The following is a 22,416-nucleotide window of genomic DNA, read 5'->3' on the forward strand; positions in this document are numbered from 1 at the left end:
CACTTCACTGATAATTAAACATTTATTTGTAGATCATGATTCCATCTTACAAACAGTGAATTATTATTGTAATTAAAAAGACTTAAATGTAAACAGAATTAAGCCAAGAGAAACTGTATGAGTGATTTAGGTAATAACTATTGGGTGACAATACATTTATTTTTTATTTAAAAAGGTAATGTTGCATGAAAAGTGTCCAGTGTTTTTAAAAGACCAAAATATTGGTGCAAACAATGATCACTGGTCAATATTGACATGTTATCTTCAGTTGTATTGTTATCGGTTTTGCTGTCTTTTTATATTAAATTAATATGAATTTGATTAAAAACATTCAATATGTCATCAAAAAGAAAATCAAGAGAATAACTTTAGGTGGAAAAATATACAAATTTCACTCGTAGAAATATTAAAAAAAAAAAAATCCCCTAGAGTTCATTTAATACATATTATCCTTCATTTCACTTCATCGCTGAGGTATTTCACACCAAGACCACACCACTCACTACAAGTTTGAAAAAACAAATAAAAGCTATCCTGATAATTAACTTAGATTTTTTAACATGATTCAAGTAATCATCTGGAAAACAAGAAAGCTCTTTTATTGCTGATATGTATAGTTTTTATCAGTATGTTCAGTACATATACAGGTAAAACATATATTGCCTTGCTGCTGTTGGTCCAGTAGAAGGTGAACTGTAGTTCTGCTTCATAGGAGCTTATGGATGTGGATTACGCTGTTACAGGCAGGGCAGGAATGCTCCACATCTTTGCATTCTTTGACGAAGAAGGGGATCACATAGCAAGGCCAGCAGCTGGTTTGAACCAACAAAATGGCATCAAAATAATGATCACATCACATATTACACAGGTTTAACATAAAGCTTAAGTTCCTCATGTGAATGATCAGTTATGCTGCATGTTTGTTAAAGATTAGGCAGAGTCGAGAAACAAGTCTACATCTTGAACTCACAGATCTGTTATTTTAGTTGCTTACCAGAACTAATGGACATGCAGTGAGAAGAAGACTGACTTCAATAGCAATCCTCACTTTGTCTTGCATTGTCACCATATTACCAACGATTTGTTGTTTTGTTTGTAGGGATAATATTAAGTAATTTTCGTCGGTGTTTTCAGCAACAGTAACACGTATATTATGGTAATCCCTTTGCTTTTTACTTTTCAAATATATATTACACCATTTATATTTATATAGCAAGAACAACAGGAATTGACACAAACTGCTCTTGAGTTATCTGATATACAATGGAATATTTTCTTTGTACACATATTCCATTTTGGGTCCTAAATTTAATTAGTTTACTAAAAAAGGAAACTTCAGCATAGACCAAATTCTGTTTTGTTTAATTTTAAGTTTTCTGTAGACCTGAATGGATTTGAGGTGCATCACACTCTGTAGAAACATCTGAATGTAAACTGTTTGCTTTTCACTGTCTCGGTTTTACTAGAATATTTATAATATATTTATGTGTTGCTGAGTAACCACTCCTGTATGACGTTTTGGAGCGTGTATGAGGTTTTATTTTGGTCATGTGTGCTGGGGTTTTTAACTCACCCTACAAGTAGTAATACAGCAAAAATTAACCAGGTGAGGATCCCAATTTTGTACTCTGTTTTAGTCACAACATCGGTATGGCAATGAGGACACTTCATCTGTCCAGGAACATCTTTTGGGAGATGACTCTGCATCACCACCACCTGACTCACTGCAAAAACAACAAAGCACAGTCTTCTGATGACTTTAATAACAATAATACTTCCTCACTAAAACACCATGAAGACTGGATTTGGAACTATCTCAGTTTTTGCTTAATTTTGCAAATTCATATTGAACTGAAGAAAGACACTCACCTGGCTGCACAACCTGAGGTTGTAGTGCATTGTATTGGTATGCAGGCTGTTGAACTGGACATAAAGAAAAGATATTTAACTTTAAACAATCTTAACAAAAGCTAAAGAAAATCTTCAACCACACCGACTAAAGTGGCAAATCATAAAAGAGCAATACAGGCGAACTATTTAAATAAAATGACTGGTAGCTTCTGATCTCTCACCAATCTGAACAGCTGGCTGGACAACAGGTTGGACAACTGGCTGAACCACAGGCTGGACAACAGGCTGAACAGAGTTGTAGTCCAAAGGGGGACCGGGGTACGGTGGTGTTGGGAAACCTGTTTTGGGTACCTCCATAGTGTCTGTTTATAGGGGGAGGGGGGAAATTAAATAGAAAGTACAGTTAAGTTTTGTAATCTGAAAATGAAATAGAGTGAAGAGTGAAAACTTGGCAACAAGGTTGAAATATTGTAAAGCAGTGAATTATATCACAGCAAAAAGCTCCTGGGTTCGTATTCAGCTTTGGGCCTTTCTGTGTGGAATGTGTATCTTCTCCCCGTGTCTTTGTTCTCTCCAGACAAAGGACATGATTATTCTAAACAGGCCGTATGAATATGAGCATAAATGGTTTTCTGTCTCTATGCACCGATCCTGCTTTAGATTGGCAGCCTGTCCAGGAAGTGCCCTCCCTCTTGCCCAATGACAGCTGAGATAGAATCAGTGACTTGAATTCTTCTGGTTGTAATCAAAAGTAAAAGGTGAAACACAATGCACCTGTTTTACAACAATCCTTTTCATTCAGATGTGTATGCATAACTAATACACTACCTGCATGAAATGCAGTAGTTTTTTATCACTGAAAAAACAAAAGTCAGTCATGCTTTGTCAGGCAAGATGACGAAAACCATCATCATGGTAGCATGAAATGGTGATAATGTATAATTCATCTCCCACTCTGTTTTTTACATTGCATGTAAATTATTGACATATTACGGTTCCTTTTTCTTTGTCAAACTATTGTTTCCAAAGATACAAATTAACTTTTATGCTAATTACATTTAAAATTCAAAAACCTTTTCAACATCCCCAAAGAATTATTTCTTATGAGTATATATTTAAATTAAATACATTTATGAAATCACCAAACATAATTGTTTGACTTGTATTTATTCTTACCATGTGTTTTCCTAAATCGAATCCTAAATCTTTTAGGTCACAGAGATCAGGGTGTTATTTGCATATGTTTTCATAACTGCACCTATTGTGCCATTTTGGCATACCTGCAATCCAGAAAATGCACTTGCTAAAATGGGTCTCCTACAAAGAACTAAATGTAAAAGTGTACACCACCAAAACAGATCTTATTTAACCTGTCAGTGAGTTGATAAAAATGTAAAAGTTTAAACTTTCCTATGCGAGGAGCCAGTGCCTCTTTAAAAGTGGTAGAAACACACATCCCATCACCAGATGTTAAATGGTTGTGTAAATCACAGCAAAGTATAAAACTGCACTTGTGTAATTGTGTTTACTTTTTACATTTTATTCATTTTTATTCTTCCATTTTCGCTGTCTTTTTTTTTTTTCAAAAACAAAGAAAGCCACCATGCATGGACTTTGGATCAGTTTTTTCATATATAACAAACAGAATGATCTTTTACTTGTTATATTTATATTAAACTTATTTAATTTTGTTCTGTTTGTTATTTATATTATACCAGCAAGAAACCTTTTGTTTTATATTGTATTAGCACTGTTTTTTATTGTTTTTTTTTCTTTTTTCTTTCTGTATTTTCATAATTTCAGAAGAGATCAGACGGTCCTTACCTTGATGAATTAGTGAGACGTTTATGTGAGCCAACGGGATCCTGCTTCTTTCTCTGCTGAGAGTTACTGGGACGAACAAATAAATGTTACAAAAAGAAGGTGGAGCAACAATGTGAGTAGACAGGTATTTCTGTTTACATATTCAACAATCCGCACACACACATAAAGCATGAAACATTCGCACATTGTTTCCAGCTTTTTGAAGATATCAAGTTTGGTTTTCCGGTATTTTTATACAGGGAGCATATTCATTTACAGGTAAGCAGGGAGAATTCATCTTAAATAATAAATAATAACAGCTTCTGTTTAAATATTAATGGTGGTTAACAACAAGTATTCTTAGCATTACAGGAGATTTGGACATCTTCTAGGTTTCCAGGAAGATATTAAAAAAAAGAATGAAAATGACCAAAAAAAAAAAAAAAGGAAAATAGTGGGACTGCTGTTATCTCTTAAATGTGCTATAATCTCTTTCCAAAGTCATGGATGTTCATTATAGATTTAGAAATGTTCTACAAAGGGGTCACTGAGATGTTGTTCGGACAGGATAAGTGTGGTCAAATGAGACGGGGAAGGTGATCAGGACTGCAGTGGTGGAACTGTCAGAAAGCAGAATAGCAGACACGCAGGGCAACCTGTGTGCCTGTCAGTGTTGGGGAGTTTCGTGTGTGTGCGCATGCGCATTCAGGTGTGCTCGGGGGCATGCTAGTTCATGTGTGGACACACACAGGGCGTCAGAGGGGTTATACGAGTTTATGTGTTTTTAACTGGGTTTTAATTTAATCAAACCATAGGGTTTTTTAATTAAACAATTTTTATCACTTAGGTGTATCTCAACATTCAGTTATGCAGACATATGTGTTCTTAAAAGTAATTCTTTGTTTTGCGGGCAGAGTGGAAGCTGTTTTGGTTCACAGTGCACCTTAACAAAGAGGGGATGCTTTTTATTTACATCTAGTCAAAAGTGTTGGTAATAGTGTTTTAGTCACACTAATTTTGTGATTCTGACAATATCTCAGCTTGCAGTGATGCATGCATTTTATTTTAAAAACGGCACAAATGGGAATTTCTTCTGAATGGGTAATGTCAGCATCTTCACAAGCGTTTCATTTAATCAAACCCCTAGTTTTAATTTAACTAGTTTTTACACATCTACTAGGGTTTCTTTCCAGGGTTGATGCGATCATTTTATTTAAAAATTGTGATTTCGTAATGTTGAACTAAGAGTGAGACAAAGCCAGCTAGTTTTTAACACAGTAAATGGTCACAAATAACATTCAGTCCATTAGAAAACAAATGCTATAAGCAGGCAGTATCGCTCTTTCAAACTAATTGTGTTTTAATCACACTCATTTTGTGATTCTGATGTCACAGCATGCAGCGATGCAAGCATTTTATTTATTTAAAAACGGATCAAACGGGCATTTCTTCTGTAAGGGGTTTCATGGTTTCAGAGTAGTTTTTAACACAACAGATGGTCGCAAATAACATTCAGCTCTTTAGAAAATAAACGCTGCAGTGATACTTCTAAAACCAGTCGCCCAGACCCGCTCTGTCTTTTCAACAGCTGGCTAATTGTTTGAATTTGTTCAGGATTACAAAAGCCCACCGCGGGTATCATTTAATTGTTGGGATTCCTTAGGCCTTAGGACAAGGTAAAAGCCGGCAGGTGTACCAGTCGAGCAAGGCCGGGACCCAACCTATTGTTTAAAGTGGTCGGTATTCGGCTCTTTCTGTAATTCCTCGACAAGGTAAAAGCCCCGCAGATGTACCAGTCGAGCAAGGTCTCGACTATTTTCTGAAGTAGCCAGCAAAAGCGGTCCCTTAGGCCTATCTTGGCCAGTTACACCGGATCTCAGCAACTGCGTGCCCCCACCCTCATTGTTTTAAACTTGCACAGCAAGGTGATGCCCTGCAGGTGTATGCCCCCCCCCAAGACTTATAGGCACCCCATCTATTGTTTTAGAAGCACCCGGTCCTATATGAAGCGTTCCTGAGAGCGTGAGACCCTTGCCATTTCGCGTCAGGACCAGGCTGTGTGTTATAGCCAGCGCTTCATAAATGTCTGTCTGGCAGCGCAGATTATTCAAACTGTTCTTAAAACGTGACTCATTTGTTGTCCAAAAAACATTTCATTTGCTACAGAGTTGATCCATGTTTCTATGGACAGTGTTTCATACATCACCAGCTCTGAAAATCACTTTTAAAGTAATGTAGAACACGATCTCTCTCACTCTCAGCGTCTCTAAAAAACCCAGCAAACTGACAATCACCTCTAAACAAGGGGGTTAGTTTATAGGCTTTTTGTTTGTTTGTTTGTTTTGTTTTTAACAGCTGCAACACCATGTAATGCATGGATGTTAGACTCTTTCACCAGACCATGTTGCTAGCCCAACCACAAGGCTCAGGGTCTCTGAACTCTAACCCTGGCTGCCAAATGTGCCTCTGACCCTCTTGTGCCTGTTCACCACCAGACTAAGTTTGTAGTCTCACCTACTAATATTATTTTATTACAGGACAATATTCAGCTAGGTTACTACTTTGACTTTCTTACTTTGAGCACATTTCTGAGCCCATACATTATCAAACTTTTACTTGAGTATTTCTGACACTAGCAGCTATACTTCTACTTAAGTAAAAAAAAATGCCTGCACTATCGGTATAAAGCTGTCTGTAATTCTTTAACAGTTCATGCAACAATTATAAATGAAACCTGCACCACAGCTAACTCTTTTTAATAACCAATAACAGGTGTATTTCTTAGATCTACTGATACAGCCAAAACACTCTGCTTGTATAATGCCATATTCTCTCCCAGCATACCCTTGTCTCACAACAGGCTGATTCCCAAAGTACGACTCAATAAACAGAGACTCTAAAACCAGAACAGAAAGATAAAGTTGGAAGATCAAAGATTAAGGTTTGTGTTTTTATAGCACAAAGTAAACTGTCCCCTTGTCTTCTAGGCCTTGGCGTGCGTACCTTAGAAGTCAGATTATACATTAGTCATACTTCCAAAAACATTTTGAATTCCATTTATAACTGAGATGTCAAGCTGATATCAGACATCTTGTGCTCACCAGGAGCATGTATCCCCAAATTCAAAACCTTAAGGTGTCAAATTCACAAACCCAACATGGGATCATTCAACACAGGGGCCAGAAGTGCATGTCACCCTTTACTGACAAAACTGTAAATAAGTTCAATACAGGGCAATGCGGCTAACAGCCTTGGAAACGCTTTACATGAAATAAAACTTTTTAGAAAACCCTTTACAAGAATAAATGTGATGATCTGTTTTACCTGAATCAAATGTATTAGTTTGTTTACTTGAAATAACATTTATTTTGGAAACCCTGTACATGAAGTAAAAAGTATCGTGTAGGAAGTTCTGGCTTTAATATTTCCAGCTGATAAGGAGACGTTTTGCATTTCAAAAGCTTCATATCCTACCCGCCCTTTAAGATCATCCCACTTCAGGATCACACCCCACCTTCTGTTATTTTAAAACAAGACCGCCGTCTCATTCCTCCAAAACCTTTTTTTTAATCTCAAAACAGCGAGAAGGATGGACTCTGCACCCCTGCGTCACACTGAGGAGGAGGACAGTTCCTCGGATGAGGGCTCATTAGTACCTGACACGCCCGGTTACTATAGCCCCTTGGAGAAGCAGCAGCAGCAAGCCGTCGAGCTTGACGGTCGGGCATCTTCTTTATTTATCGATACCGTGAAAACAGCTGTGTATCACCTAGTCAGCCTAGTAATCAACAAGTACCTCACTGACAAATGCAACGGCTGCAAGTTTGATCACCCCAGCCAGAGATAGCACGAGTGTCTGCAAGTGTTGGAGGATGACTTTTACGCTGAAAATTATTACAGCATCAGAAAAAGACTCCTCACCCCTCGCTTCATTCCTTCCATTCAACATCTGCTGATTGCCCGCAACATCAAAATGGACGACGTCAAAGTCCGCATGGTGGCGGAAACTCTCTTGCACGAACTGAAATTGGTAAGGAAAGTCTTTGACGCCATCGCCGAGGCATACCACAATCTGGTGGGGTTGGACGTGGTGAAAATTGGGCAGCTACTGTTGGTCACAGACCAGCGTCTCTAAAAAACCCAGCAAACTGACAATCACCTCTAAACAAGGGGGTTAGTTTATAGGCTTTTTGTTTGTTTGTTTGTTTTGTTTTTAACAGCTGCAACACCATGTAATGCATGGATGTTAGACTCTTTCACCAGACCATGTTGCTAGCCCAACCACCAGGCTCAGGGTCTCTGAACTCTAACCCTGGCTGCCAAATGTGCCTCTGACCCTCTTGTGCCTGTTCACCACCAGACTAAGTTTGTAGTCTCACCTACTAATATTATTTTATTACAGGACAATATTCAGGGTCACAGAGTGTTACAAAGGAGGCTGCTATTGTTTTCTCTGAAACACTGATTCTTTCCAAAAAAACAAAAAACGTATTGTACCGTATCTTTCAAACAGCTACCCTGCTTATTTTTTCAAACATGCATCCAGATTTTTCTTTCTTAAAACATGTAACCTGCATTTTACCACATTTTTAAAAGCATGTATCATTTTTCAAACATGTATCCCACATTTAGCGCATTTTTAAAACATGTATCCTGATATGGCCACCCTTCCAAGGCCCTGACAAATTACCTGAATCACTATGGGATAAGGATGGGGACTTACCCTATGTACCCACGTAAATGGTGATGAATTGTGAAGTTACAATTCTTTTCTGTAAAAAAAAAGCATCTTTATTTTGTATATAAATAAATGTTGATGTTGTGCAACGGGATTGTGTGCTTCAATTTTACTTATAATGTGCCAAATCACTACAACAGACGGCTCAAGGCAATGCCGTCCAGAGTAAGGATCTTGTTAGACACAGTGTTTCCAAGATTTTCAAGTCCCTTTACAATAACCTCAGTTTTATCTGAACTTAGAAGCAGAAAATTAAAGCTCATTATGTATCTAAAACATCCCAACAGTTTAGGTAGGTATCATCTGCATAGCAGTGAAAATGTATGCTATGCCTTCTAAAGCATGTATAATGTAAACACAACTGGTATTAGCACAGAAGCCCTTGAAGCTTCATAATTAACCTCAGTGTGTGTGAAGAGGACTCTCCATTTAATAATAGCTGTAATAAAATGTTATGGTCAGCGGTATCAGATGTTGCAATTTGGTTTAGCAGGAAAGATTTCAATATAAATGAAGGCTGAAAAACTGATTAGATTAATTTCTGAGGGGCTTTTTCTTCAAGTTTGTAACACCGAAAATATTAAAGGATGATTTAAGGCTGTTTTGGGCTTAAGGTTCACAGGAAAAGTTTAATTAGACAGCCGTTTACTATTTTTCTTTATTTTCTTGCTTTCATCACTGATATGTTCAATATGATAACTATATCAGATGAGAAAATAAATCCCTGTGTAGTTAAAAAAAAAAAAAACTTTTAATCAAACTGAAATGTTGCTCAACTCTGATGGACGTGTCTTTTAATCTTGTCAACAAGACTACAGTACCAAATCGACTTGATGAAGATCTCCTTTGAAAAATACATACTCACAAGACAAAGTAAAAGCAGAGCCCTCACAGCTGGTAGTACAAAACACAGTGACAACTTGTGTATTAGATACCCTCACTCCATTTCACTCAACAATTCAGGGATTGTTACAGTAAAATAAAAAAAATTTTAAAAAGCAGAGAAATTTTCATCTGAAAAACACATTCAACACAGGGGCCAGAAGTGCATGTCACCCTTTACTGACATTTTCAGATGAAAACAACACGATACTTTTTACTTCATGTACAGGGTTTCCAAAATAAATGTTATTTCAAGTAAACAAACTAATACATTTGATTCAGGTAAAACAGATCATCACATTTATTCTTGTAAAGGGTTTTCTAAAAAGTTTTATTTCATGTAAAGCGTTTCCAAGGCTGTTAGCCGCGTTGCCCTGTATTGAACTTATTTACAGTTTTGTCAGTAAAGGGTGACATGCACTTCTGGCCCCTGTGTTGAATGATCCCATGTTGGGTTTGTGAATTTGACACCTTAAGGTTTTGAATTTGGGGATACATGCTCCTGGTGAGCACAAGATGTCTGATATCAGCTTGACATCTCAGTTATAAATGGAATTCAAAATGTTTTTGGAAGTATGACTAATGTATAATCTGACTTCTAAGGTACGCACGCCAAGGCCTAGAAGACAAGGGGACAGTTTACTTTGTGCTATAAAAACACAAACCCTAATCTTTGATCTTCCAACTTTATCTTTCTGTTCTGGTTTTAGAGTCTCTGTTTATTGAGTCGTACTTTGGGAATCAGCCTGTTGTGAGACAAGGGTATGCTGGGAGAGAATATGGCATTATACAAGCAGAGTGTTTTGGCTGTATCAGTAGATCTAAGAAATACACCTGTTATTGGTTATTAAAAAGAGTTAGCTGTGGTGCAGGTTTCATTTATAATTGTTGCATGAACTGTTAAAGAATTACAGACAGCTTTATACCGATAGTGCAGGCATTTTTTTTTACTTAAGTAGAAGTATAGCTGCTAGTGTCAGAAATACTCAAGTAAAAGTTTGATAATGTATGGGCTCAGAAATGTGCTCAAAGTAAGAAAGTCAAAGTAGTAACCTAGCTGAATATTGTCCTGTAATAAAATAATATTAGTAGGTGAGACTACAAACTTAGTCTGGTGGTGAACAGGCACAAGAGGGTCAGAGGCACATTTGGCAGCCAGGGTTAGAGTTCAGAGACCCTGAGCCTTGTGGTTGGGCTAGCAACATGGTCTGGTGAAAGAGTCTAACATCCATGCATTACATGGTGTTGCAGCTGATAAAAACAAAACAAACAAACAAACAAAAAGCCTATAAACTAACCCCCTTGTTTAGAGGTGATTGTCAGTTTGCTGGGTTTTTTAGAGACGCTGTGAGTGAGAGAGATCGTGTTCTACATTACTTTAAAAGTGATTTTCAGAGCTGGTGATGTATGAAACACTGTCCATAGAAACATGGATCAACTCTGTAGCAAATGAAATGTTTTTTGGACAACAAATGAGTCACGTTTTAAGAACAGTTTGAATAATCTGCACTGCCAGACAGACATTTATGAAGCGCTGGCTATGAGGGACCGGGTGCTTCTAAAACAATAGATGGGGTGCCTATAAGTCTTGGGGGGGGGGGGGGCATACACCTGCAGGGCATCACCTTGCTGTGCAAGTTTAAAACAATGAGGGTGGGGGCACGCAGTTGCTGAGATCCGGTGTAACTGGCCAAGATAGGCCTAAGGGACCGCTGTTGCTGGCTACTTCAGAAAATAGGCGACACCTTGCTCGACTGGTACATCTGCGGGGCTTTTACCTTGTCGAGGAATTACAGAAAGAGCCGAATACCGACCACTTTAAACAATAGGTTGGGTCCCGGCCTTGCTAGAAACATGGATCAACTCTGTTTATGGCATTGAGTGTTAAATTGTGACAGTTTCAATAAAGTCTGCAAAATTCTTGCATTTATACTGGGGAGCAAGGAAAAGTTAGACGGTGGTTGTACTATTGAAAATCAGTTTCATAAAAAACCAATTAAATCGATATGAAGAAGAATGTGTTTGTAAAACTAGCGGTAAAGTATGGGAACTATAAGACAGACTGTTTCTGCTATCAAAACAGTTTGTGTTGTTAATCCTGAATGATTCTTGGTCACAACATTTTACTCCACACACATTTGGATAATCGCATAGTTTGACAATAAATATCCCAGTAAAGACGCTTCATTTCTTAAGAAATATGCAGAGGGGGTGAACTTTATCAAAAGTAGAAGTTATATCTGTAGCTAAACCGTTGTACACAAGAGCTTTAAAAATCTATAGTGTGTGAGGTTGTGTAAGTAAGGGGTGGCTTGCCCTTCTCGCCCACGTGTGACAAACCATCTGTTGGATCATGGATTTGATGCCTCAGCATTGTGAAAGTGGGGAAACATACTCCTGGTTGAGCCTAAGATTTCTGCTTACAACTTAGAATCTCAGTTCTAAATGAAATTAAAAATGTTTTTGTAAGTATGGTTAATGTATACTTTGACTTCTAAGGCATTCACACACACACACAGGGAGAGAGAGAGAGATCATTAATACAAAAGATTGCAGCAGCTTTTGGATTTTCACTCTTTGTTGGAATTAATATGAACAGCCACATAAAATTCATTCCAATTTTTTGCCTTTGCTTCAATGAAGATGTGTCTTTAAATCTACGATACCTTTCCTGTTCAGAAGGTTTGCTGACATAGTAAAGAAGTGGCTAGGGAACTCAGTAAATATGAGTAGCCACAGCTTAGGGACACTTTCTCAAATACAGAGGATTTCATCATCTGCGGTTGGTGAAAAAAGTGCCACAAATCAGCAGATCCACAAAGTATGGATACAGACTCTTTTCAACTATAGAGGTAGATGTACGCTTCATGTACTTATCAACATACATTTCAAAGGCTTGCATTAGAGTGCATTGGTGCACACTTGGGCATCTTTTATTTAACATGGTTATACCACTGTGAATTTTGCTATATAAATATACTCAAGAGTCTATCATGTGTTTGACATCCAGCAAAAAATTCAAAAAAATATATTTTTAAATCAGTAACTTAGCAAATGAAATGTTTTTTGGACAACAAATGAGTCATGTTTTAAAAACAGTTTGAATAATCTGCTCTGCCAGACAGACATTTATGGCTATAACACACATGCTTACCGTGTGAAAGGACCTCGGATGTCTTGGAGCAGAGAACCTCGCTGTATTGTCGCTTTTCTCTTATGCATAAGCAACGCCGGCTGGTCATAAACGCTCTGTGTGGGTAGAAAATGGTCTGCACCGGCGCTGGTCCTGACACGAAATGGCAAGGGTCTCACGCTCTCAGGAACGCTTCATATAGGACCGGGTGCTTCCAAAACAATAGATGGGGGGGGGGGGGGGGGGGGGGGGCATCACCTTGCTGTGCAAGTTTAAAACAATGAGGGAGGCGGCACGCAGTTGCTGAGATCCGGTGTAACTGGCCAAGATAGGCCTAAGGGACCGCTGTTGCTGGCTACTTCAGAAAATAGGCGAGACCTTGCTCGACTGGTACATCTGCGGGGCTTTTACCTTGTCGAGGAATTACAGAAAGAGCCGAATACCGACCACTTTAAACAATAGGTTGGGTCCCGGCCTTGCTAGAAACATGGATCAACTCTGTTTATGGCATTGAGTGTTAAATTGTGACAGTTTCAATAAAGTCTGCAAAATTCTTGCATTTATACTGGGGAGCAAGGAAAAGTTAGACGTTGGTTGTACTATTGAAAATCAGTTTCATAAAAAACCAATTAAATCGATATGAAGAAGAATGTGTTTGTAAAACTAGCGGTAAAGTATGGGAACTATAAGACAGACTGTTTCTGCTATCAAAACAGTTTGTGTTGTTAATCCTGAATGATTCTTGGTCACAACATTTGTGGCTAAAAAAGGCCTGCTTAAAGAACAGCACAGAAGCTCTGATCATGGCAGCACAAAAATAGGGCCTAAGCACCAGATCTATAGCGGTATGAGTGTACTACAGCTAACAGGACCAAAGTTACAGTCTGGTACCAAGCACAGGGGTTAAGAGGAAGATTCATTATCATTATTATTAGTATCATTATTAGTATTAGTAGTAGTAGTAGTAGTAGTGGTAGTAAAAATTGATAAATTCTTTGGACAGACGTAACCAAGGTACTTGTACCAGAAGGATGGAATATAAAGCATCCTGTAAAAGCAGCCCAAGAGGTTCTGTAGGCAAAGAACTTTGATATTCTTCAATGACCAGTCGCCTGATTTGAGTTATTAAATACAAAACTGAATGCTAAAGATACACAAATACAGTGGGGCAAAAAAGTATTTAGTCAGCCACCGATTGTGCAAGTTCCCCCACTTAAAATGATGACAGAGGTCAGTAATTTGCACCAGAGGTACACTTCAACTGTGAGAGACAGAATGTGAAAAAAAAATCCATGAATTCACATGGTAGGATTTGTAAAGAATTTATTCGTAAATCAGGGTGGAAAATAAGTATTTGGTCACCTCAAACAAGGAAAATCCCTGGCTCTCACAGACCTGTAACGTCTTCTGTAAGAAGCTTTTCTGTCCCCCACTCGTTACCTGTATGAATGGCACCTGTTTGACCTCATCATCTGTATAAAAGACACCTGTCCACAGCCTCAACCAATCAGACTCCAAACTCCGCCATGGCCAAGACCAAAGAGCTTTCGAAGGACACCAGGAAAAGAATTGTAGACCTGCACCAGACTGGGAAGAGTGAATCTACAATAGGCAAGCAGCTTGGTGTCAAAAAATCAACTGTGGGAGCAATCATCAGAAAATGGAAGACATACAAGACCACTGATAATCTCCCTCGATCTGGGGCTCCACGCAAGATCTCATCCCGTGGGGTCAAAATGATCATGAGAACGGTGAGCAAAGATCCCAGAACCACACGGGGGGACCTGGTGAATGACCTGCAGAGAGCTGGGACCAAAGTAACAAAGGTCACCATCAGTAACACACTACAACGGCAGGGAATCAAATCCCGCAGTGCCAGACGTGTTCCGCTGCTGAAGCCAGTGCATGTCCAGGCCCGTCTGAAGTTTGCCAGAGAGCACATGGATGATACAGCAGAGGATTGGGAGAATGTCATGTGGTCAGATGAAACCAAAGTAGAACTTTTTGGTATAAACTCAACTCGTCGTGTTTGGAGGAAGAAGAATACTGAGTTGCATCCCAAGAACACCATACCTACTGTGAAGCATGGGGGTGGAAACATCATGCTATGGGGCTGTTTTTCTGCCAAGGGGACAGGACGACTGATCCGTGTTAAGGACAGAATGAATGGGGCCAAGTATCGTGAGATTTTGAGCCAAAACCTCCTTCCATCAGTGAGAACTTTGAAGATGAAACGAGGCTGGGTCTTCCAACATGACAATGATCCAAAACACACCGCCCGGGCAACAAAGGAGTGGCTCCGTAAGAAGCATTTGAAAGTCCTGGAGTGGCCTAGCCAGTCTCCAGACCTCAACCCCATAGAAAATCTGTGGCGGGAGTTGAAAGTCCGTGTTGCTCAGCGACAGCCCCAAAACATCACTGCTCTTGAGAAGATCTGCATGGAGGAATGGGCCAAAATACCAGCTACTGTGTGTGCAAACCTGGTAAAGACCTATAGTAAACGTTTGACCTCTGTTATTGCCAACAAAGGTTATGTTACAAAGTATTGAGTTGTATTTTTGTTATTGACCAAATACTTATTTTCCACCCTGATTTACGAATAAATTCTTTACAAATCCTACCATGTGAATTCATGGATTTTTTTTTCACATTCTGTCTCTCACAGTTGAACTGTACCTCTGGTGCAAATTACTGACCTCTGTCATCATTTTAAGTGGGGGAACTTGCACAATCGGTGGCTGACTAAATACTTTTTTGCCCCACTGTATGACACAACTGAAGGTGGCTGCAGTAAAGGCCTAACAGAGCTTTTCAATAGAGAAAACATAGCACTTGGTGATATTCATGTATTCTAGTCTTCAGGAAGTCATTGGCTTCAAAGGATTTTCATCCATCCGCCCCGGTCGCAGGAGCCTATCCCAGCTGTCATAGGGCGAGAGGCAGGGTACACACTGGACAGGTCGCCAGTCTGTCACAGGGCTAACACACAGAGACAGACAACCATTTGCACTCACATTCACTCCCGCATTCACACCTATGGGCAATTTAGATTAATTAACCTATCCCCACAAAGTGCATGTCCGTGGGCGGTGGGAGGAAGCCAGAGTACCCAGGGAGAACCCACGCAAACACGGGGAGAACATGCAAACTCCACACAGATGGTGGAATTGAACTCAGGACCTTCTTGCTGTGAGGCAGCAGTGCTAACCACCGTGCCGCCGTGCTGCCCAGGATTTCCATTAAAAATAATCCTTATATTTAAAAGTGTTTTTGATTGTCAAATTAATTAACTAAAGTTATATTTTAATTGTAGTGTACAGAGGCAAAACTACAAAAAAAGTGTGTCTTTGTCCAACAAATTACACATAATAAGCATCCTCATGCTTGTTATGTTGACAAATTTGGCCAAGTTCTCAAAGTTTTGGTATGGTAGTTATCAAACAGCAGAGCCATTACTGTAAAAGACGTCCTTAGAGAGCAAATACTTTATAATGATGAATGAAGTTGTTAGTTTAACTAACACAGCAGGATGAGAAATGAAAAGTGACATAAAATCCAGAATGGCTACCACATGCAAAAGTGAAACAGGTGTGTGAAAGAGACTGAAGTTGTCCGGTAAATTAAGTGAAATGAAATAGAAATGAAAGTAATCATTATTAAATCCACATTGCTGATCTTTATTAGAAATTATTTTCATCATTTACTTTTATGTTATATTCTAATTACAGCAAGTTTTGCATCGTAGCTCACATAAAAATGTTGTGAACAGCCTGCAGCTGAGAGAAATAACTGAAAGCTACTCCATGCAATATTACTTACTGTCCACTTGGTAGAAGCAGTGGACAAAGAGATACGCTGCTGGAACATGGCCAGTACCCCAGGTGTGAAACAATTAAGTACATTCAGTGTTGTCAGTTTGTATTGACAGTCTTCACTTGATGTTGTTTACGACTCCTACGCCACTGCATCTAAGAGAAAATACTTTATGGATCAATAACTTACATTAGAACATGATTGCCTAAAGCTGTGCACTATATGAGCTCGTTGTAAACACTAATTAATGGCACTGCTACAAGACAGGACCACAAAGATTGGGCAATAATCCAAATATTATCTTACAATGCATCTACCCTCCTCTTGACTAACTACACTAAAATCCTGTTTACACATTACTCACCACTTATTCAACTCAGAATCTTGGGGGAGGATGGAGACATAGGGTGAAAGCCAGGGTACACTATGACTTGTGTCTAGTCTTTTAGGTAAAGTGAGCATGGTTACAGTTTCACCTGCACCCGTATTTCTATAAAAGTTTCTTTTATAGAAATACAGTGAGCGGTGAGATTCTTTCTCTCTTGTCCTCATGACAAAATTGAACTATCCCTCTGTGAGTTTGCAGAGCCCTCTATGTGAGCTATTTTCTGCAGTCATGATGTGTCAGTTACATCAGAGGTTGGAACAATGGATTAGGCATTAGGACTGTCACAAAGAGGCTTTCCTTCTATTGTACAAAGACATACAGGACAGGTAACACATGTAGGTTTCTAAAAACTGTGGCTGACGCACATTAAGGTTGCTTTGTGTTATTTAAAAATGACACTGTGAGAAAAAAATCCTTTTTTTCTCTCAGTATAGAGAGTGCAGATATAGAGGTCATAGCTGAGATATTGCAGAATAAAGCTACCTTCAGCTGCTCCCTTATTCGGTCAACACAGTGGGTAGCTCCACAAGTTTGATTTGGCAGAATTTGTGTCTCAAGAAGAAATGTAAGTAATAAAAGATGTTACAACCAATGCATCAGTGTTGTATCAATAAACCTTGAATATTATGGGCACAAAATGATATTTTAGTCATCACTTTTTAACCAGTAAGGTTTTGTTTGTATTTTGTTGAAGGGTTAACAGTGTGTTTGTGAAATAAAAACCGTCTTCTTTCAGCAAATAAAGATGATACCTTTGAGGAGACAGCACCATTGCTTCTGTCTTTGGTATAAAAGAGAATAGAAATAAAATAATATCTGCTGTACTCCAGGGCATCCTTTTCTATTTTGTGTGTGCTCCTCTTGGTTCGTTCTAATTATGAAAAACGAAGACCTAACACCAACACAGGCCAAAAAGGTAATTATCTTTGGAGTGAAACCCAGTTAGGAAAATAGAATTTAAAAAACATATTCTTCTTTGTTGAGAATGGAGGTGACACAAAATGTCAGGAAAGAGATGGAATCGACAATTCATTATATAGGTCTTTAATGAACGTGAGCTGAAGTTGCTTATTAACTTGAATTTACTTTCGATTTGGATGCTCTGCCACACAGTTTGGGATCCACATCTCCATGTTGCAGCTGCATACTGTCACGTAGAGGATGTGTCAAAAATATGTGGTTCAGCTGATAATGTAGGCTACGCCTTACCTTAAAAAAAAAACAGATTCATTATAGAACGTCTTTTTAATTAAGTATGACAGTGTTAAAAACGATCAAAGCATTCCACTGAAGCCACTGTTTCATTTCACCCCACCCACTCCATAAACCCTGTGTCGGCTGTATCCCAGTAATCTGCCTCTTTTCCTTGTCCAGACAATAACATTCACATTGAGCCAAGCCATGAACACAAATGTGGATGGTCTGGTTTGAACTTGAACTTCAAACCTTTAAACTGTTGTGACTGTACGTACACACACACACACACACACACACACACACACACACACACACACACACACACACACACACACACTAGCTGCTTACACTAATTCATTAAAAAATGAATGAACCCTAATCATAACCTAATTGTTACACTAATACATTTTGAGTCTCAAAAATACCTTTAAACTCACAGGGATGCAGATTTTGTACCCCACAAAAAAAGTAATCTTCCAGTTTTTGTTTCCCATAAAGATATGTAAACCTAGTAGACACACACACACACATACAATTCACAAGGTTTACACAGAGTCACAGAAGATGATAAGATTTCATTAATTTTGTTGTTATGCCTCAAAAATGAATTTATAATCTCAAAAGGTTTTGTTTTGTTTTAGTTTTTGAGTTTGCACAGGCTGAAGTCTTTATTAAATTTTCAAAATGGATGATTTCACAAATAATAAGCGGTTGATCTGTGAGCATGCAGGTCTACTTATAATTTTTGACACTGGCGTACAGATGTATTTCTACACATATGTAGCACACAAAGCGAAACAAATGCAACAAAAAACTGTGTGTTAGTGTGCACATAAATGCCAGCTGCTCAAGATTTCTCTACTGTACATCCACAGTCACATGATACTGCTTAGGTTGCAGACAGAAGATTTCAGGCTGACAGGACAGAAGCAAAAATAGATATGAAGTCACTATAATAATAACATAATTGCAGCACAGGTAGCACAGAAAGAACAGATATATACAGAAATATATGAGATATATGAGGAAACTCTTGCTGTGAACTCTACCTCTCACTTCAGAAGTTTTGTTCCTATATTTAAAACATGGAAACTGTTTCATTTATACAATGAAGTCACTGTTTTCAGTTCCTAAGGAGAACATCTGACTCCAAAGCTCCTAAATGTTCATTTGTATGAAATGGGCCTGAATTATTTATTGCGGGAGTAGACACAGAAAAGACAAGAAAAGTTGTGTGTCAAAGGATGATGGAGTGTGGATGAGGCTGCAGAGCAATGATGGCTGAGAGAAAAAAACCCCAAGTAAACTGAAGTAAGTCAGAGGATGGAGTCAGACAGAGAGGGGAAATGCAAGAATAATCAAGATATAGGCAATACATGATTGTTTGAAGAAGAACAGCAATCTGCAAAAGAAGAAAGCCTGAAGGTTAGACTGAAGAGGTCTGGCATCGCAGAAGTGGCAGAGCTGGATATTTGTAGAGCGCTGCATTACGGAAATAAGGTGCAGCTTTTGCAGTTTATACTTGTTCATACTCCTTCTTGATCTTGATCTTGATAGATTTAGCCATTCTTATATTTTGCTTCTTTTACGTTATTGTATTTTTGCACAACTCTGTTGCTTGTAAAGCTCGCACACAAGAATTTCACTCACACGTACTGTACCAGTGTACCTGCACATGTGATGTGACAATAAAAGTGATTTGATTTGATTTGATTTTGATCTGCAATACAAACAACACAGACGACAGCAGAACCAAAACAGTAAAACTGCATGTTGTGTATGAGCTGAAAAAAGCTGAAATGCCTTTTGTTTAGTGTGATAGTAATTCTGTGTGGGTTCCTCACTATGAGTGGCCCCTTTCATGTTGCATACTATTTGTTCTCTATGTATACATATTCTCCTCTTAAAGCTTTAGATGGCACTGAATTGTTATTTTGCCTCATTTCATTGTGGTTACATAACCTTATTTGAATTAGTTCAGCATCTGGTTTCTTTTTTAATTTCAGAAAACGTATTACCTCAAATAACAAACTCACTTTTTCTTTCGAGCTTCAAGGTTGCAGCCTTCTTTCTTATCTGCACTGAACAGGAAGCTCACAACTTCTCGAATCATTGGAGCCACTCATGGCTGTGACTTTTACAACCATCTTTATCTGCATAGCTGACGACAGAAGTCAGTGATTAGCGTTACAATGAATATGACTATATATGACTTTTAAAGAAACACAATTACAGAACATGATTAAATTCCTCCTTTTGAATACTGTTGAGAGGCAGTGAACATGACTATATGTAAGTTTTCATCTCAGCAGTCCATCACGCTCAATCTGGCATCCAGATTCATTTTCATTTACAGATTCTTTCACTTTAGTCTTGAGTATCTTTCACTATATCCTACATATGAAAACACTTCCTAGTTTAGCACAAACTCAGCCATAAGTCATACTTCATAGAGCAAGTTTAATTACTATACAAACAAATCTACACTTTTTTCTTGGAACCTGCTAGATAATCACTCAAATTACTGTTGTCGATTAAGTGAAGGTTATAAAGAATACAAAATACAACAACTAGATGATAGAACAATTATAATAACAATAACAATAAAAAAAATAGGCTTGTGCTCAGAATATGATTAATAGCAGATGGATAGATGGAAAGGTCTGTGAAAAAAAATTATGGTTTAGAAATTTTCTGCTGTGTTGGGTTGTACATACAGCCATGTGGAACTGGACTGATGCTACTGATATAGGATCTATGTTCATTCAACTAAAAAAAAAAAAAAAAAAAAACCTCAACTTGATATAATCTCCCTCCAGGGTTCTGTAGGAAGTGTCAGTCAAAGTATCCTGTAAGGGTCAGGGATTAATTTTCTCAATATAAAACCTCTGAAATATAAAATATCTATTTAGAGTTTTGGTGTGTGGTGCACTTTTTAAGTGCACCACACCTTAAGTTAACATTCTTCTATCAAATGTGCAGAAAAACAATATTCTTCTTTGTCTTTTAATCAATGAAACCGCGAGAGCAATTCTTAAAAAGTCTGCAGGCAGCCATGAATATTGCCTTAGGCCAACAGGCTAACAAGCGCAAAGTCTAATCTGACTCTGGTACATGTCAAACATATCTGGCACCCAGGCGTACTATTTTGGCATGCATGCAGCAGTTTGGGATGTATAGGAAGAGAGGAGAGTAAGAATCAGTTAGAAATAAGTGGGAGTCAAGTCAAATGCTCTGGGGGCTGAATAATTAAACCACCACAGGTCAAGTCAAATGCTCTGGGGGCTGAATAATTAAATCGCTACAGAAGAGCCAGAAACTGCAATTTCTTGGGACTGGCTCTAAAAGTAAGCCAATCTCGATAGACTCCCATTTTAAAATGTCCATCTTCAGAAAATAACATGTTAGAGTCTAGTTCCAAAGCTAAAGTTAATTTACCTTACAGTAAAAACTGTATGTGGATTTTTTTATGTTTTGGGGGGGTTTTTCCGTTTTCGTTTTAAAAAATAATCCGGTCCACACGTAAAGGCAGAAATGAAGGAAAACGCTGCTAGGAACATGCCAAAGCAACAGGTAAATACAGATATATTCCTAACCGTGTAGAAATGTTGGCCAATCAGAAGTCTAGAAGCTTCGGTGGGAAATAGTGAACAAAGCTGGGGCATAGAAGCAGAACTGAGTCGTATGTGTGGAGGGACAGTAACTGTGTGTGTATATGTAAGCATTTAAACACTGCAGAGAGTACAAGTAACAGTAACAGTATTGTAGAAATTCATTTCACCGAAACAATAACGTGGCGCACAGTGTGACGTCAAAAAAGGCGCACACCTTTGACGCTGCATTTTCTCCGTTTTTCTCGTCCACAAGTAAATGCAAAAATTGAGTTTTTGAAAATATCCACCCTGGCAGGCGTTTTAGAAATCTCCGTTTTCAGTGACTGAAAACGGCGTTTTCACAAACGCATGGAAAAATCTGCGTTTTCAAAAATACCCGGGTACGTGTGGACGTAGCCTTAATCTTAAAAAGGCAGAAGAGCTCTGGGAGGCAATTAACATGGCTCGAGACCAACCTTCTCACACTCTGGGTGAACCGCACTTTAATCATCATTACATAAATATTGCCCTTTGAATGAGACAGAAGACAGAAACCAAATTAAGTCAGCTGATCCTGAGAAAGTAATCCAGTGCATTCCAATGAGGCCATGCTTCACAGTCTAGCGGTCATACACCAGGCTGATTTCATATTCCATCTAATCAGGTACTTATTCCAGCTCTGCAGCGTGAACACAGTTAGATGCCAAGCAGGGAAAATCCTGTTATTGACAACAATGTTTGTCAACAAGAGATGGCTGTGATAGAAAGGAATAATTCAATACAGAGATTATATGAGGCTCCTTACAAAATAGTGTGAAATTACATTAACTGCAATAACAGGCCAGTAATTGTCTGGGAATTTACAAGAGAGAATAAAGCTGGAATGAGTTTCTTCTGAACATAAATAAATTATCTTTTTTCATGTAATCTGTTTTTTTGCTCAAAGCGATGAAAATTTTAACTTCAAGCAAAAATATTAATCTTTAACCATAAAAAAAACCTAGCAACATACGCAACG

The 22,416-nt window shown here is 38.4% G+C and overlaps 1 protein-coding gene across 1 annotated transcript; it reads right to left on the reverse strand.

The window, feature by feature from the left end:
* Positions 1-706: 706 nt before the first annotated feature.
* Positions 707-12,516, reverse strand: LOC102794890 (uncharacterized). The gene is made up of 6 exons (XM_087842597.1): positions 12,429-12,516; positions 3,676-3,741; positions 2,073-2,213; positions 1,870-1,923; positions 1,574-1,724; positions 707-812 (listed from the first exon to the last, which is right to left on the reverse strand). Exons 1-6 carry the CDS (start codon positions 12,514-12,516, stop codon positions 707-709), a joined length of 606 nt encoding a protein of 201 aa, XP_087698723.1.
* Positions 12,517-22,416: the final 9,900 nt, after the last annotated feature.

The sequence above is a fragment of the Neolamprologus brichardi genome, chromosome 6 (assembly GCF_056152115.1).
Source record: "Neolamprologus brichardi isolate AB-2024 chromosome 6, ASM5615211v1, whole genome shotgun sequence".
In the NCBI taxonomy this organism is placed as follows: domain Eukaryota; kingdom Metazoa; phylum Chordata; class Actinopteri; order Cichliformes; family Cichlidae; genus Neolamprologus; species Neolamprologus brichardi.